At 47.2% G+C, this 13,820-nt stretch overlaps 6 protein-coding genes across 6 annotated transcripts; 3 read left to right on the forward strand and 3 right to left on the reverse strand.

Moving 5' to 3' along the window:
* Positions 1–520: 520 nt before the first annotated feature.
* On the reverse strand, positions 521–1,981 carry FOBCDRAFT_236707 (uncharacterized protein; the record flags this gene model as incomplete). The annotated part of the gene is made up of 6 exons (XM_059610096.1): positions 521–532; positions 589–961; positions 1,006–1,456; positions 1,503–1,539; positions 1,688–1,829; positions 1,965–1,981. 6 exons carry the CDS (start codon positions 1,979–1,981, stop codon positions 521–523), a joined length of 1,032 nt encoding a protein of 343 aa, XP_059464118.1.
* Positions 1,982–3,019: 1,038 nt separating this feature from the next.
* Positions 3,020–5,586, forward strand: FOBCDRAFT_288140 (uncharacterized protein; the record flags this gene model as incomplete). Its single annotated transcript, XM_054703292.2, has 5 exons — positions 3,020–3,447; positions 3,495–3,972; positions 4,026–4,549; positions 4,604–5,029; positions 5,098–5,586. The coding sequence occupies 5 exons, from the start codon at positions 3,020–3,022 to the stop codon at positions 5,138–5,140; spliced, it is 1,899 nt and encodes a 632-aa protein (XP_054559267.2). The 3' UTR covers positions 5,141–5,586.
* FOBCDRAFT_154617 (uncharacterized protein) lies at positions 5,121–5,967 on the reverse strand. Its single transcript, XM_031173271.3, has 2 exons — positions 5,634–5,967; positions 5,121–5,577 (listed from the first exon to the last, which is right to left on the reverse strand). Exons 1-2 carry the CDS (start codon positions 5,741–5,743, stop codon positions 5,259–5,261), a joined length of 429 nt encoding a protein of 142 aa, XP_031050056.1. The 5' UTR covers positions 5,744–5,967; the 3' UTR covers positions 5,121–5,258.
* A 1,637-nt stretch (positions 5,968–7,604) lies between these two features.
* On the forward strand, positions 7,605–8,643 carry FOBCDRAFT_214648 (uncharacterized protein). The gene has a single exon (XM_031173272.3). The coding sequence runs from the start codon at positions 7,688–7,690 to the stop codon at positions 8,489–8,491; it is 804 nt and encodes a 267-aa protein (XP_031050057.2). The 5' UTR covers positions 7,605–7,687; the 3' UTR covers positions 8,492–8,643.
* Positions 8,644–8,872: 229 nt separating this feature from the next.
* FOBCDRAFT_176272 (heterokaryon incompatibility protein-domain-containing protein) lies at positions 8,873–10,975 on the forward strand. Its single transcript, XM_031173273.3, has one exon. It carries the CDS (start codon positions 8,893–8,895, stop codon positions 10,942–10,944), a length of 2,052 nt encoding a protein of 683 aa, XP_031050058.2. The 5' UTR covers positions 8,873–8,892; the 3' UTR covers positions 10,945–10,975.
* Positions 10,976–11,490: 515 nt separating this feature from the next.
* On the reverse strand, positions 11,491–13,638 carry FOBCDRAFT_176274 (fungal-specific transcription factor domain-containing protein; the record flags this gene model as incomplete). The annotated part of the gene is made up of 2 exons (XM_031173274.3): positions 13,356–13,638; positions 11,491–13,305 (listed from the first exon to the last, which is right to left on the reverse strand). The coding sequence occupies exons 1-2, from the start codon at positions 13,461–13,463 to the stop codon at positions 11,491–11,493; spliced, it is 1,923 nt and encodes a 640-aa protein (XP_031050059.2). The 5' UTR covers positions 13,464–13,638.
* Positions 13,639–13,820: the final 182 nt, after the last annotated feature.

The raw sequence follows: 13,820 nt of genomic DNA on the forward strand, positions 1-13,820 counted from the left end.
AATACGCTACCTAAGCTGTATTTATAAGAGTATTGTTTTAAGTTAATGGACCTGGTAGCTGATGTTTGTATCATGTGCCTGACTTGCTTATAATATCCTTACTCTTTTCCTTATATATAGTTTTCCCTTCTTTCTGCTTATATAGCTTGTTTACTATAACTTCAGTAAGAGCTTAAAAGATCTTATTAGGTTTAATAAGACTTTTAGTATATCTAAGAGTCTCCTAGATAATGGTAGGTAAAAGCTTTAGTATTGCTAGAGGTCTAGGACCTTACCCTGATAAATATGCTAATTAAGCAAGGGCAGGTCTTAGACATTTTAATCTATGCTTTCTGATTTTCTTAATTCTCTTACGGAAACAAAAGTTTTAATATTAATATTTATGGCGTGACCTATATTGGCAAAACAGTGTAAGTTCTTGAAAAATCTATAAAAGCTCTTATGATGTTCCATGGCCTCCTAACCCTCCCGCTTGCGGTCCCGTGACCGTGTTTCTATCTACTGACTAGGCTTTGTCATATTAAATGTCAACCTAGTCACTGTTGGACAGAATATAAAGGGTAGTCTCTGCAACATGTCTCGACTTACAGCAGTTGTTCGCAGAATACCGTTGTATGTCATGATTTCCTCTTCACTGCCATTTGGAGAGTATCCGCGTATCTCCGTTTGCGTCCAGCTACAATGCATATCCTTGAGGTGAAATAAGCCACCACCACTAGCACAATTTCCATATCGACTGGGCGTATTATACTTCCCAGTCTCATTAGTACTTCGACCGGAGAACAGGCGTGGAAACATCTTGTGGAACAACGGTCTTAGTGCAGGGCCGCAGCAGACGATGGTGGCTAGGTTAACCTCAATTATGCTGAGAGTGTCGCCTAAAGAGTTTCTGGAGTCGTAGCCTTCTTGATAGAACTTCTTATGAAGCTCAATCACACGAAATATCGCAACAGTTGTAACCCTAGATGATTAGAGATTGCGGGCAAACAACCGATGCAAACTCACACGCCGCCTATGAGAAACACGACAATTAAACCGATCTTTGACGCTAGTCGCATCTTCAACCCTACAAATACCCAGAACGGAATCAGAAGCACAAGAAAATCTGTAACGATTGTGATGATGGCCGTCGTGATATAAAACATTGGCCCGTCAATTTGTCGCCGCGGCGTTACGGAATGGTTCCAGAATGCGGCGATTGGGATCTGGAAGATGACCCTGGTGAATATGGTGATCATTAATGTAATGTTGAATGTGTTCAAGGCATAGATTGACCATCTGATACTCTGTCGATGGCCTCCGAGGCGAAGAAGGAAGAAAAGGATCGAGGACTTGACGAGCGCCAGGATCGGGTTGTAGAGAACTTGCATGATCCATTTATAGAATAACACCGGCTCGACATCGTAGGAATCGGGGACATCGCCTGTAGGAAAGCCTATGTATTCGTATTTGAAGACTGTTGGGGATGAGCTGAGTTCACGCAGCACATGACTGGGTCCTACAGAAGTAATTCGGTACAGCCAAACCAATCGAGAACAGCTATGTTGTTGGTCATTAGGCTTACCTTTAGATAGATGGCGACAGGCTTACCGTTGCGGCGATGACGAGCCAGTCGTCTGCGTTCATTAGATCAGATTCAATTCTTTTTTATGCATGCCGATAGTGTCAGCCACTCACCAATGCCGACCTGCTTTTTGCTCAAGCGGGTATATATACGGGCACCACTGGTAACAAAGGCAAGAGACGTCATAAGAAATATTATCGTGATCGCACTTTGCTGTAGGGGCGTTGTAGGTAGCTGAGAAACGGGCACATACCGAGACCGAAGGCTTGTTGAACCACCCTCATTCGAGCCAGTTTGATAGCTTCGACTCTCGATTTGGAAGTAACAAGATCTCTTTAGTCTATATGTACATAGGCGCAAGCTAAGCAGCCACTCCATTAGCGGCCTGTGACAGACTGACTGCCACGCAGGAATCATGATGAATTACATTGCAACGGGGTCATTTCAATCAAAGGTCGAAATTGTGTTCCAAGCCAACAACATCAGACCTTTTCCATTTCTGCAGTGGTATTAATCCTCCGCGGAGTTAGGGTGATCCTAGATGAATCTACGCCAAGGCTGTTGGTTCAGATCTCAACCAACGCACAGTCACATTGCGGGAACCGATCCGTTACAGGGAGAAGAACCCCGATCCCCGCATTGTGAGGCATTAATTTTGCTCAGCATGAAATCACTCTCCTAAAGCTTCCAAAATACCTGACTTGAAGATACTGGTAAGGCTTCTCAATTGGGGGCTAGAGACGACATAGGAAAAGTCACAGTGTATACTGCAGGGCCAAGTCACAATAGATCGCAGACTTATTTTGAGTCTTCAGTGCCCAAAATACTGACTAACCATAGAATCCCCTTTCTTGTCGGCAATTGTGCTGGCTAAATCGAAACGGGACTACGGATAGTTCTCCACATCTTAAACCCATATTATTGCGGCTCCAGGATTTATGTAGATCCTTGATCCCCTTAAGCCCGCCAACCGGATGAATTGCCTAGCTCCTCGGATACATCAAAGCCGAATTCCAAGGTTCCTCGTATCCCCCAGTCCCGGTCAACGGAGGGGTTAATCCGTGGAGGATGCAACATTGTCTAGATAATTCAGCGAGAATCGCGTTGTGCCGATGCAGGAGCCCTGAGTAATTTGCAGGGCACAGGGGTCTTCACACCCTGCTTATACTTAAATCTGACCAAACGGCCATAAATGACAAGTCTGGAAATAATCGCGATGCAGGAACTGGTATGATGCATGCTTAAGGAATGATGATTGGTTCACCGCTAGAACTACGCGTCAGGACCTGCATCGTCTGAATATGGCATGGAATATCGTAATCTACCGGTGAATCTCGGTTGTGCGGATGCTTTTTTAATCTACATACAGTTCATTGTCTCATGTGGTGGCTCCCAGGCCATCTCCCCTTCTCTGACCTACTGCATCCATTACTTTCGTCCCAGAGCAGTAGCACCATGCAGATGACTCCAAGCATCCTGAGCAGTCTGCTCGCTCTTCTTGCCTCTGTCCATGCAGCTCCCAGCAAAGCCAAAGAGGTCGGCGAGCATGTACAGGGCGATTACCTGAAGGAAGAGACGTTTCAACTGACAGATACCTCCCTCTCAGCCCTTCATGAGATCGACCTCTCACACGCCTCTCTTTTCTATCCGAATAGCACCTCGAAAGGCCGAAGCACGACTCACCACGTACTGGGAAAATGTAAGACCTTCCCTGAGGATCGCAATTGGCCTTCCAGTTCTGTCTGGAAATTGCTTGATCTTATCACTGGTGGCGCTTTGATCAAGACTGTCCCAATCGCAGCCCCATGCTACCGCAACTTTGGTTCTTATGACAAGGTAGAATGTAGTCGTGTCGTGGACCAATGGAGCAACTCTTCTCTGCAGTAGGTCTTTTGATCCCTTGTTAGAGCGCCAGTTGACCCCGCTTCAGTATCGCCGACCCATCGTCTGTCATGTGGCCGCTTTACCAAGGTCGCACATGTCAACCAGGTGAGAAGACCGATGGGAGATGTACCCTTGGCGGATATCCTTCATATGTCGTTGATGCACGAAATGTCGCTCACTTGCAGTTGGCTGTCAACTTTGCACGATCTATGAACTTGAGACTTGTCATCAAGAATACTGGCCACGACTTTAATGGTCGGTCTGCTGGTGCTGGTGCATTGTCGGTCTGGATGCAGCGCTTCAAGAGTATTCAGTTCTTGAAGAGCTACAAGACCAAGTTTTACAGCGGGCCTGCCCTGAAGGTGGGAGCTGGCGTCATCGGCTCTGAGCTTTATGAAGCTGCTGAGAGGTATGGCATTACTGCTGTTGGTGGTGAAGGTATGAGCGTCGGTTATGCTGGTGGATTCTTAGCTGGTGGTGGACACTCTCCCATGTCGCCGCTCTACGGTATGGGCGCGGATCAGGTAGTTTGAGCCCCTATCATACTGTTGAATTGGGCTGGATTAACATGACGCAGGTTCTAAGTATTGAAGTCGTTACTGCCGATGGTCGCTTTGTTACTGCCAACGAGCACCAAAACACTGATCTGTTTTGGGCTCTTTGCGGTGGTGGAGGAAGCACCTTTGGCGTCGTGACTTCATACACTGTCAAAGTCTTTCCCAAGATCAAGGCTGCCATCATGAGTTTCTCCTTCACCACCAGTAATACAGTCTCATACAACACTTTCTGGAGAGCAGTGAGAGCATATTGGGAACTCATTCCAACTTTTAATGCTGCTGGCAATTACGAGTACTGGGCTGTGACCCACGGAGAGGGTGATTTGCTAGCTTTCTCGTTCTTCCCATGGTTCGCACCAAACCATACTCTCGTCGAGCTGAAGACTCTCGTTGCGCCTCTCTTCCAAACGTGGAAGGATCTTGGAATCGAGTTCAATGTTACAGAGTCGGAGCATAGTAGCTACTACGGTGCTTGGGCAGCTGGGTTCCCCCGTGAGGTTGTGGGCGGTGCGAAGACCAAGACAGCTGGTCGCCTCTTCCCTACGTAAGTATTCTTTTCGTCCTTCTGCTCACATAGCTCGCTAAGCAATACAATAAGTGAAAACTTCAAAGATGCTGCAAAGTTCAACAAGACTTTTGATGCCCTCAAGAGTCTCTCAGACAAGGGCGGGCAGATCATTGGCTTCGGCATCACCGGAGGTCCAGGACCTTACCCCGACAATGCCGTGAACCCTGCATGGCGAAGTGCAGCCATGTGGGCGATCTCCGTCATCGACTATCCCGAAGGAAGTTCCTGGGATGTGGTTGCTGAGAAGAGTAAGACATTGACCAATGACTGGATGAAACCATGGAGGGAAGTGACTCCTGGCGGTGGCGCGTATGCTTCTGAAGCGGACGTAACAGAACCCAACTTCCAACAATCGTTCTACGGCACTGACAAGTATAAGAGGCTTTTGTCCATCAAGGAAAAGGTTGATCCGTATGGGCTCTTTTATGCACTGCAGGGTGTTGGAAGCGAGCGATGGTACGTCACTGATCAAGTTGACGGTATCCCGACACAGAATGGAAGACTGTGCAGAATTTAAGTTCTAGGCTTTTATGGAACGTACTACGAATGATGAGAATCGAAAGATGAATGTTCAGATATCTAAAAGTCTAGTCTAAAATATAGTTCAAATACAATCAACACGCCTGCGTCTTTCAAACGAAAAAAAATGAAGTGGTCCCCAAATCAACAAGATCTAAATCCCAAGTCACTCAACGGCGTTGAGCTTGAAGTCCTTAGGGCCCTTGTAAGCCTGGATCTCAGCATTAGGCTCCTTGGACTGCCAGAGCTGCTTGTTGGGAATAAAGTGCTTTCCAACCGTGTTGCTGATTGGGCTGACAGGCTGGGAGACAGAGAAGGTCAAGCCCTTCTTGCTGCGCTTGACGGAGAATGTGCGAGAAGAGTCCTTGCACTTGGCGTCCTTGACATCAGGGAGGAGATAGTTGGCGGACTGGACGTGGGCGGAGCAGTGAACGGGGGTCTTCCAGGTCTCCATGGATCCGGACTGGATCACCTTGAACTCATAGCTAAAGAAACTATATTAGGACTTGTTCTTATGAAGAGTAGAAGGGATAGTACTGACTTGCAGAAGGTGCTGTGAGGGACGCAGCTAGCGGTGAAGTCCTTGACCTCGTAGACGGAGTAGCCAGAGACGGCGGCGGCAGAGAGAAGAGCAGTGGTGAAGAACTTCATTTTGGTGGTTGTGAAGAAAAGGTTGGTGTTTTGTTTAGGTTGAGAGAGGAATTATAGTACTGAATAGTAGTGAAGTTGAGTTATTGTTGAGATCAAGAATGAACTTTCATTGAGGAAACCCTCCCTTTTTGTAATGCGATTGTCCCCAGAAAATGCTCGAGCGCATGTCGATCGCCTCATTCGCCGATCCCTCACAAATCCGCCATCGAGTCCTGTTGTTTGTGGGGAACTTGAGGGTCACGATTCCCAAATCTCGTATTCTACGTGCCGTCCGGAACTCGGCATTTCGCATGCATGGCCCTTCCGCTAGATCATCCCCTTATTCAGGCTATTTTTTATGGTCCTATCTCAATTGAACACAGCATATCAATAGCCTGGATCTGAATCCAGAAGGGCCCAGGCCTAAAAAGTTGGCAAGATTCAGGGTCCTGTGATATAAATAGCTACTATTTTTATCGCGTTACCGCTTGACCATTTTGGGTGAAGAAATCGTGGGCCGAGGGCCTAGAAGTGTTCACAATGATGTCATGGAGAAGACGCTTTGACAGGAACGTAATGACGTTGAAGATGTCTCTCGGCCGAGATATAGGTAATTGCTTTGCATTGAAAGTCATTTCAGGCGAGCATAGGCGCGACGGAACTCGGATGATCGTCATTTTAATACGAGGTTCTGTCTTGTATGCGCGTCACGAATGGCTTGGCATTAGACGAAATGTTTCATTGCGACGTTGCAATTGCTACGAAACAAATTGACCAGATGATGCTGTACGTAATCTGCTCAAAATATTGCTATTTCCAGCCTGACATATGTAGTGATTATTACGATATCTAGACTCGCTTGTCTTATGCATGCATTTTGTTATTAACGTCCAGCGACCTTAGTCAACTGCCGGATGCTAGTTGACCAATTAAACACGGCTTCTTCTGTTACTCTCGCTCTCAATGTAGAACAATTTGTGAGGAAGTTAATTTTATAAGAAAGCCCCTCGGGACCAACTCCTAGGAACTCCGGTTAGAGACTTTACCACTTTGTCAAAAGTCTCCATTCTATACTTCCTTCGGCTGCAATAAACCTAGTTCAGCTTCCCTAGAACCCCATAAAGCAGTGGATCCATTTGACAAGCAATATTTAAATCTATGCCTTCAAATGGTATGCCCTTTAGGTGTATTAGCCAAACATGGGGCAACGAAGAGTTGCGCTTCTTTCTAGCAGGAGTTGTGAATCATCACAGGATCTATGTTTGTCACGGGGATACTTCGATGGTCAGATGCATTCAGACCGTCTTGGATGGTGAGGCTGATTTGAGTGGGCGGGCAATGTGGTGGGACAAATGGCCTGGAGCTTCAACAAAAGCGATGCCATGGATGAATCCCAGCGTGGCTGATCAGCTTGTAAACCCTGGATGGTTCATCCTGTCTTAAGCGCGTCATCGGCGATACTTTCTGTGGGCGTATATAGCTATATAGCTATATAGCACAGCAGCAGGGGCGTTGATACTAATAATACTCTGCGTCTGATGTGCCTTGAGGTAAAGAGCCCTAGTCTACAGTCTCGGTCATCTTAACATGGAGAAAGTTAAAATACTATTAATGGTCCCTACTTGGGATTAAAATATTTATCAATAATGAAATAATCTATAATAAATCTTTCCTTATCAATCTACTAATGTCAGGTCATAAACCCCTATCCGTCTCTGCTTAGACTAGTTGGAGCCTTTTGCGTCAATTTGTTATGACTCAGCCGGCGAACAATCTGTCCTGAAAATTCGAGTGGGCGGGGGAGCGCGAATAGTTTAGCGTGGGAAATCCATATAAGCTAGTTTCCAGCCTATGGCTTCAATCAGTGCATTCTTTTGGCTGGCTCCATTTCTGCCTCGCTACTATTGTTGCATTTTCTCGACAATCTCCAACTTCTGCCAATCTTCTAATCCCCGAGTAGTAGCTATGATGCCCCCACCTCTTACTGGACCTCTATGCACCAGGCCTTCTCTTACTCAGGACCTCCGAAATCTCGGCTTCAAACCAGGAGATATAGTTCTTGTGCATTGCTCTCTTAAGAGCATGGGATGGATCAATGGTGGGGCTGAGGCTCTTACCCAAGCTCTTCTTGACATCCTTACACCCGACGGAACTCTTGTTGTTCCAACACACACCAGCAGCAACTCGGATCCATCGAATTGGGTCAACCCGCCCGTCCCAGAGAAATGGTGGCAGACTATTCGCGAAACTCGACCTGCATTTGACCCTAAAACAACTCGAAGTGAGAGCATGGGTGTGCTGGCTGAGACAGTCAGAACATGGCCAGGTGCAGTGAGAAGTATGCACCCTCACACTTCGTTTGCTGCAATTGGTGCAAATGCGACGTTTATCACAGACGGACATGGTCTAGACAGTATGCTGGGGGAAAAGAGTCCCCTAGCTCGTTTGGAAGAGCTAAGCGCGAAGGTTTTACTCATCGGCGTTGGATTCAATCGCTGTACCTGCTTTCATCTTGCAGAGTACAGAGTCAACTCACCAAAGGCTGATATCTCATTCGCAATTTCAGTCAACGGAGCTAGAGAATGGGCGACTGTATCAGACGTCAGTTTGAACGAGGAAGACTTTTTGGAACTGGGGAAGGATCTCGTTGAGCAAAACAGTGTGACCAAGGGTCAAATTGGTGCAGCAAACTGCCATTTGTTCTCGCTACCTCAGGCAGTCAAATTTGCCGAACAGTGGTTTCTTTCCCATCGAACATCAACTCCCTAGAAGACTTCCCGGTAGGGTGCCTTTTTCAAAATAGCTGTGATCGGCAATCCGAGGTCTAGCTCTAGTTGGTAATTGAAGTCCAAGTTTGCAATTTGCTCTACACTTCAGTAGGACATCTCAGCCTCGAGCGAGCAACGTCATTTTCCTCTTACTCAACGCATGAAATCCTAGCTAGTCTAATTAAAGTCGTCTTTCTATTTCGACATTGCATATTTATCAGTCCGCCTAGCAGCACCGTTTCACGTGCTTCAATTCGGTAGTAAGCGGGCATGTCGTGTCAGCCATCATCACGTGGCTAGCGTGGGCAGGCTCTTTGGAGGGGTATTTCAAGCCAGTCAAGTTGGAATTTCAGCCTTGATTGCTCAACACGAAATATCTATTGTTACTATCTGTTGCGCATCATGACTGAATATTTGTGTGCTACCTGCAAGCAGTTCGCAAAAGACTTTGCTGAGATTGACATTGAAGAGTCGATTCCCCGTCGCACAATTGCATCGAATGTCTACAAACTCAAAGAATCAGCGCAGAACGGCTGTCCTCTGTGCCAAATCATATACCAGTCCTTTTCTTACCAAATTCCGAAATCTAATTGGAGTGAGACATTGGCCATTCATCTTTCCGCATACAAGGTCCTCCGTCATTACAGAAAAGATACAGCTAAAGGACAAGCACCGTGCAACCAAGATCCAAAAGAGCCAAAGGTGTGGTGCGGTATTGGAACAGACATAGACCGCAGTACATGGCACCCTCTGCCACTTGTCACGCATGAGGAAAAAGAAGCAGGTATAGGGGAATGGGACTCGTGCAATATAAGATCAATAGCAGATTTATCATCAGCTGAGGGCGTTGACAAGGCTATTACGTTGGCCAAAAGGTGGATACAGAACTGTTCAACGAGCCATGAAAAATGTGGCATGCAGCCTGGGGGTCCAGTCCTGATCAAGACGATACCAACAAGACTCATTCACGTTGGCTCCAAGGATGGGGCACTTTCTCCAAAGATAATAATCACAAACCCTTCATCTGAGATGGAGTATCTTGCTTTGAGCTATGCATGGGGTTCCGGTCACGATTTCGCCAAAACGACGGCAACCAATCTGGTGGAGATGACGAAACATCTGCCATGGGATGATCTTGCGAAGACTGTACAAGACGCGATTATTTTTACGAGAAAGCTCGGATATAAGTATCTATGGGTGGATGCTCTGTGCATATTACAGAGCGAAGGACCAGATGACCAGCGGCACAAAGATGACTGGTCTTACGAGGCGGCGAGGTTCGGACAATACTACGAAAACGCCACATTGACGATAGCTGCAAGTGGTGCCATATCATCCCAACAAGGACTATTCCTTGACAGACCTGCGCTCTGCTTCGATCCGCAACCAGTGACGCTCACGATCAATAAGATCCCTGGTGGCACTACACACGTTGAAGTTCAGCCAGCGTCCCCTTCATGGGAGCTAAGTATCCAGAACGTTCCTCTTCTTACCAGAGGATGGGCTATACAAGAGCGAGTCCTGTCGAAAAGAATACTCCACTTTGGCGCCAGCTGTTTACTATGGGAATGTCGTGAACTTAAAACTACGGAGGCGAGCCCCAACAGCTCAGACCCCAAAGTCTACGGTTACAGAAATGAAGAATTCGTTTCTGTTTTTAGAAACTTGGAGAATCAGCAGCAAGATGAGCTTATAACGCTATGGTACCAATTTGTCGAGGTTTATTCAGGAACGAACTTCTCCTTTTATAGAGATAAGCTCCCCGCGCTGTCAGGCATCGCCAAGAGAATCCAAAGTCGCTTTCCACAAGATTACATAGCGGGAATTTGGGAGTCCTCTATTCCTCAAGGACTACTTTGGATAGGCTGGGGAGGACAGGAGCCTGAAGCTGACCCATCGCGTGGCGCAAATCGACCCTCGTGGTGTTGGGCCTCCCCTGTTCATCCGATCACATTTCTGCCGATCATGACCTACTACAAAGATCAGTATGTAACGCTTCAGGTGGAGTCCTGGTCGGTTAGGACCAACGGACCTCAGACTTCAGGCCAAATGCTAGAGGGGAGTGTCACTATTAGTGGTCCTGCCAAGTCATTCAACCTCTATGATCTGAACTTGGATTTTGTCTTTGGTCACGACGCTTTCGACAAGGAAGGGAAAACAATTAAGAGTGAAGCTGTCCAGGGTATTAGAAAGCCTGAGGATCGCATCGCATATTTGGATTATACGACCTTCTTGGGAATCATCAACAGGAGTTACACCTGCATCTTGGTAGCGAAACTCCTACCGTCAATGTGGACTCCCACAGAAAAGAGAGTGATTGGTGCTGCACTGATCTTGGAGGCCACAGACCATGTTGGAGCTGTTGATCAGTACAAACGAATTGGTGTACTGTGTCTTCCGTTTGAGGAATACTGGGCCAATGTCGAGGACAGCAAAACGGTTAAGCTTGTCTAGTTGCTACCACCAGGATGTGATAAGAGTTGTATATTGACGAACAATGGAAACCTGAATAGACTTATAATGTAATCTGTGTATAGAGTAAAGGAATAACTGAGCGCATATCTAACCGCGGCGTTTCAGAATTTGAAGTATTTGTTTCAGTGCTTCTGTAGGTCAATACAGAGGGAGGGGAGATTGTATGCGAAATCATAGACAAACAACACCAAGAATCAGCTTCTCAGTCACATAAATTCAGTGATACTCGTTGTCCCTCAGTAGGTAATCTTGAAATTCTGGGGCGTCGAGCCAAGCATACAACACGTTTCGTGCTAGACTCTTCAGATGTTAAGGCAGCGCTAACTTGGGCGAGACGCTAATGTGAGGAACATATCTGAGCAATAACATTGGTCAACAAACATACCATCGAGAATAGTTCATTTCTCCGTAACCAAAGGCAATTAGACAAAAAGTTCACCCCTGCCTGCAGAGAATTCAGCCGCGTGAACATATCGCCACGCCTGAGCATGCAGGACCAGAAATGATTTTCTTGTTCTTCTACAATTATAACATCTCAGATACTAAGTGTCGCAGCTCGTTTGTGTCCAGCGCATGTTCATCCCTCCGATCCATATTATCGCCCGACGCCCACACAACAGTCAAGCTTGTATACTGTTCCAAATTCTGTAACTCGACAGGCATTTCAACAGGCAAACCAGCTCCCCTATCGTTTTCTGATAGCTCAAGGACACGAGTGCTCACGGCATCAAACCGCCCACACAGAAGTTTCCCCTGTTCCCATCTCTCACTCAACGCCCGAAGGATGAACATGACATCCTTGACGATCATCCAAACATCGAGTCGCCGCATTGTATTGGCATCTGGATTGATCCTGGTGCGGAGCTGCCAGTACCTGTAGAACGCCATAAGACCAGTCCAGTATACTTTCTCGCAGGCAATCTGCACGTAAAATATCGAGTTAGACTCCACCAGCCGCCGATATATCGCGATGAATCCAACAGCTGCTTGCCATAGTTCACCAAGCTCGTCATGAGTGCGTTGAGGTAAGAGTCTGCATGGTCTAAGAAGTAACATGCGACCCATCAGCCATTCACTCTCAATGAGAGTCTTGTTCGGTAGTTGTGAGCTTGAGTCTTTCCAATCGCCCAACTTCTTGCTGAGTTGTTCATGAACTGATTGCGCATCACCTGTTTCAGAGCCTGGAGACTTAGTCAGGCAATTGTATATCTCTGACTGGATCTGCAATGCACGATAGCGCTGTAGATAGCCGTGAACCTCGACAGCCGTTGCCGATGTCTCAATTCTGAACGTGGGCAGGGATACGTTTATAGCTGAGTCAGATATCTCGGTCGGTCGTCCACATCCCAAACTCATGGACCGGTCGAAAGAGTACATGCTCCACCAAAGACGGCGTCTTGTTTCCAAAAGACTTGTCGCGACCGAATCAAGAGGCCGTGGATCTTGATGCAACCCGAGATCAACGCACATGCGCATGCCGACACCGATGAGATACCAGGCGTCAAGTAACGAAGGGTTGAGAGTGGCGAACTGTATCAGGAACAAGATTGATTGCACACCAATAATTGTGTTAGGTAAGATTGCGGACTCGCGAAAAGTCAATGCTGTACGGAAGAGCCGTTGAGCTTGGGTAGATATAACGCTATCGGCACTTCGTGATAGACTGGAAGCTGATATAGCTAGCACCAATAGAACAGTAAAATAGCTATACCCATGGCTTATCGAAGATCGATCAAGATCATCCTGACTCGGCGTCAGAACACTCGCTGGATCTTGCGGTGGACCGTCTCGTCCTCGCTCGCGAGGAGGATCAACGCCGGAGAAGACATGCTCGAACTGCACCCAGAAGCCCTGGATGGAGAAGAAAGGTATTCGTGGGTAGACCTGATCAAAGTAATGTTTTGCCAGGCTCAAGGCGGTTGACTCCTTGGGTAAACATGGTGCAACATCATCAGCTTGAGTTAACCGCAGGGCTGATGAGAGTTGGTTGGTGCTTGCAGTCGCGAGCACAAGTGAAGATAGTGTCGGCCCTTCTGCGGCTGATGGATATGAACACGCTATGATGGGAAGTGCTCCGATGTCTGCTATGAGTGAATCGATGATAGACCGTTGATGCGTCTCTGCGGATTCATTCCGGTTGGACCGCTCAGTATCTGACGGCGAAGTGAGATTGTTCTGTCTAGCGTTGTGTTGGCTGAGGCGTTGTTGGGCAGCATCAATCTTTTGTCGAAGATAAGTTGGATAATCTCGTCCACGGTTTGGAGATTCCGTTGAGAGAGAACATGTTGCTTGTCGGCCAAACTTGACGCAGCCACCACATGCTGGAGTTGCACCATTGCACTAGAAAAAATGAGGTTTGGTCGGGTCCGAGTGTATAACGATACACGTACCTTGATCTTCCGAGCTTTACAGAAAGTACAGGCCGAAAAGATTTGAGATACTCGTAAGGTGACATTCCGTAAGGGTCGCCCTTGTACATCTTCCCCAGTCTCGCTCATGGTTTTACAGAGCGGTAAGGTGGGCTCTGCAGCTTATTGGATGCCAATTCGACGTCACTAGCCTAACACTGTCCAGTGCTGACTTGCCAATCCCTACAAAAAAAAATGCTCAACCGGGCTCAGGGATATACCGCGAGGACCAATTTCTCCATTGAATGGCTTTAGCTGAGCATCGAATAACCGAGCAAAGGCGGCTCCTTCATGCCGATGTGAGTCTCTGGGTTCGGTTGCGGGGAAAAAGTGGAATGTCCGACGGAACCACCGCAAAAGTGTTAGTGGCAAGTTGATGAGCTAACGGCGGTTCCGCTGATATTGCTCGTCAGATTGGCTAACAACTTATTGCAGGCGGCTGTATGG

Source organism: Fusarium oxysporum, chromosome II (genome assembly GCF_013085055.1).
Source record: "Fusarium oxysporum Fo47 chromosome II, complete sequence".
NCBI classification, from domain to species: Eukaryota; Fungi; Ascomycota; class Sordariomycetes; order Hypocreales; family Nectriaceae; genus Fusarium; species Fusarium oxysporum.

What these genes read in the sequence shown, in the direction of transcription:
- FOBCDRAFT_154617 (XM_031173271.3), bottom strand. Translation starts at nt 5,743, where the DNA reads ATGAAGTTCTTCACCACTGCTCTTCTCTCTGCCGCCGCCGTCTCTGGC. An exon ending in CCTCACAGCACCTTCTGCAA is followed by an intron (nt 5,578 to 5,633) that starts GTCAGTACTATC and finishes TAGTTTCTTTAG; the next exon opens with CTATGAGTTCAAGGTGATCC.
- FOBCDRAFT_176272 (XM_031173273.3), top strand. Translation starts at nt 8,893, where the DNA reads ATGACTGAATATTTGTGTGCTACCTGCAAGCAGTTCGCAAAAGACTTT.
- FOBCDRAFT_214648 (XM_031173272.3), top strand. Translation starts at nt 7,688, where the DNA reads ATGATGCCCCCACCTCTTACTGGACCTCTATGCACCAGGCCTTCTCTT.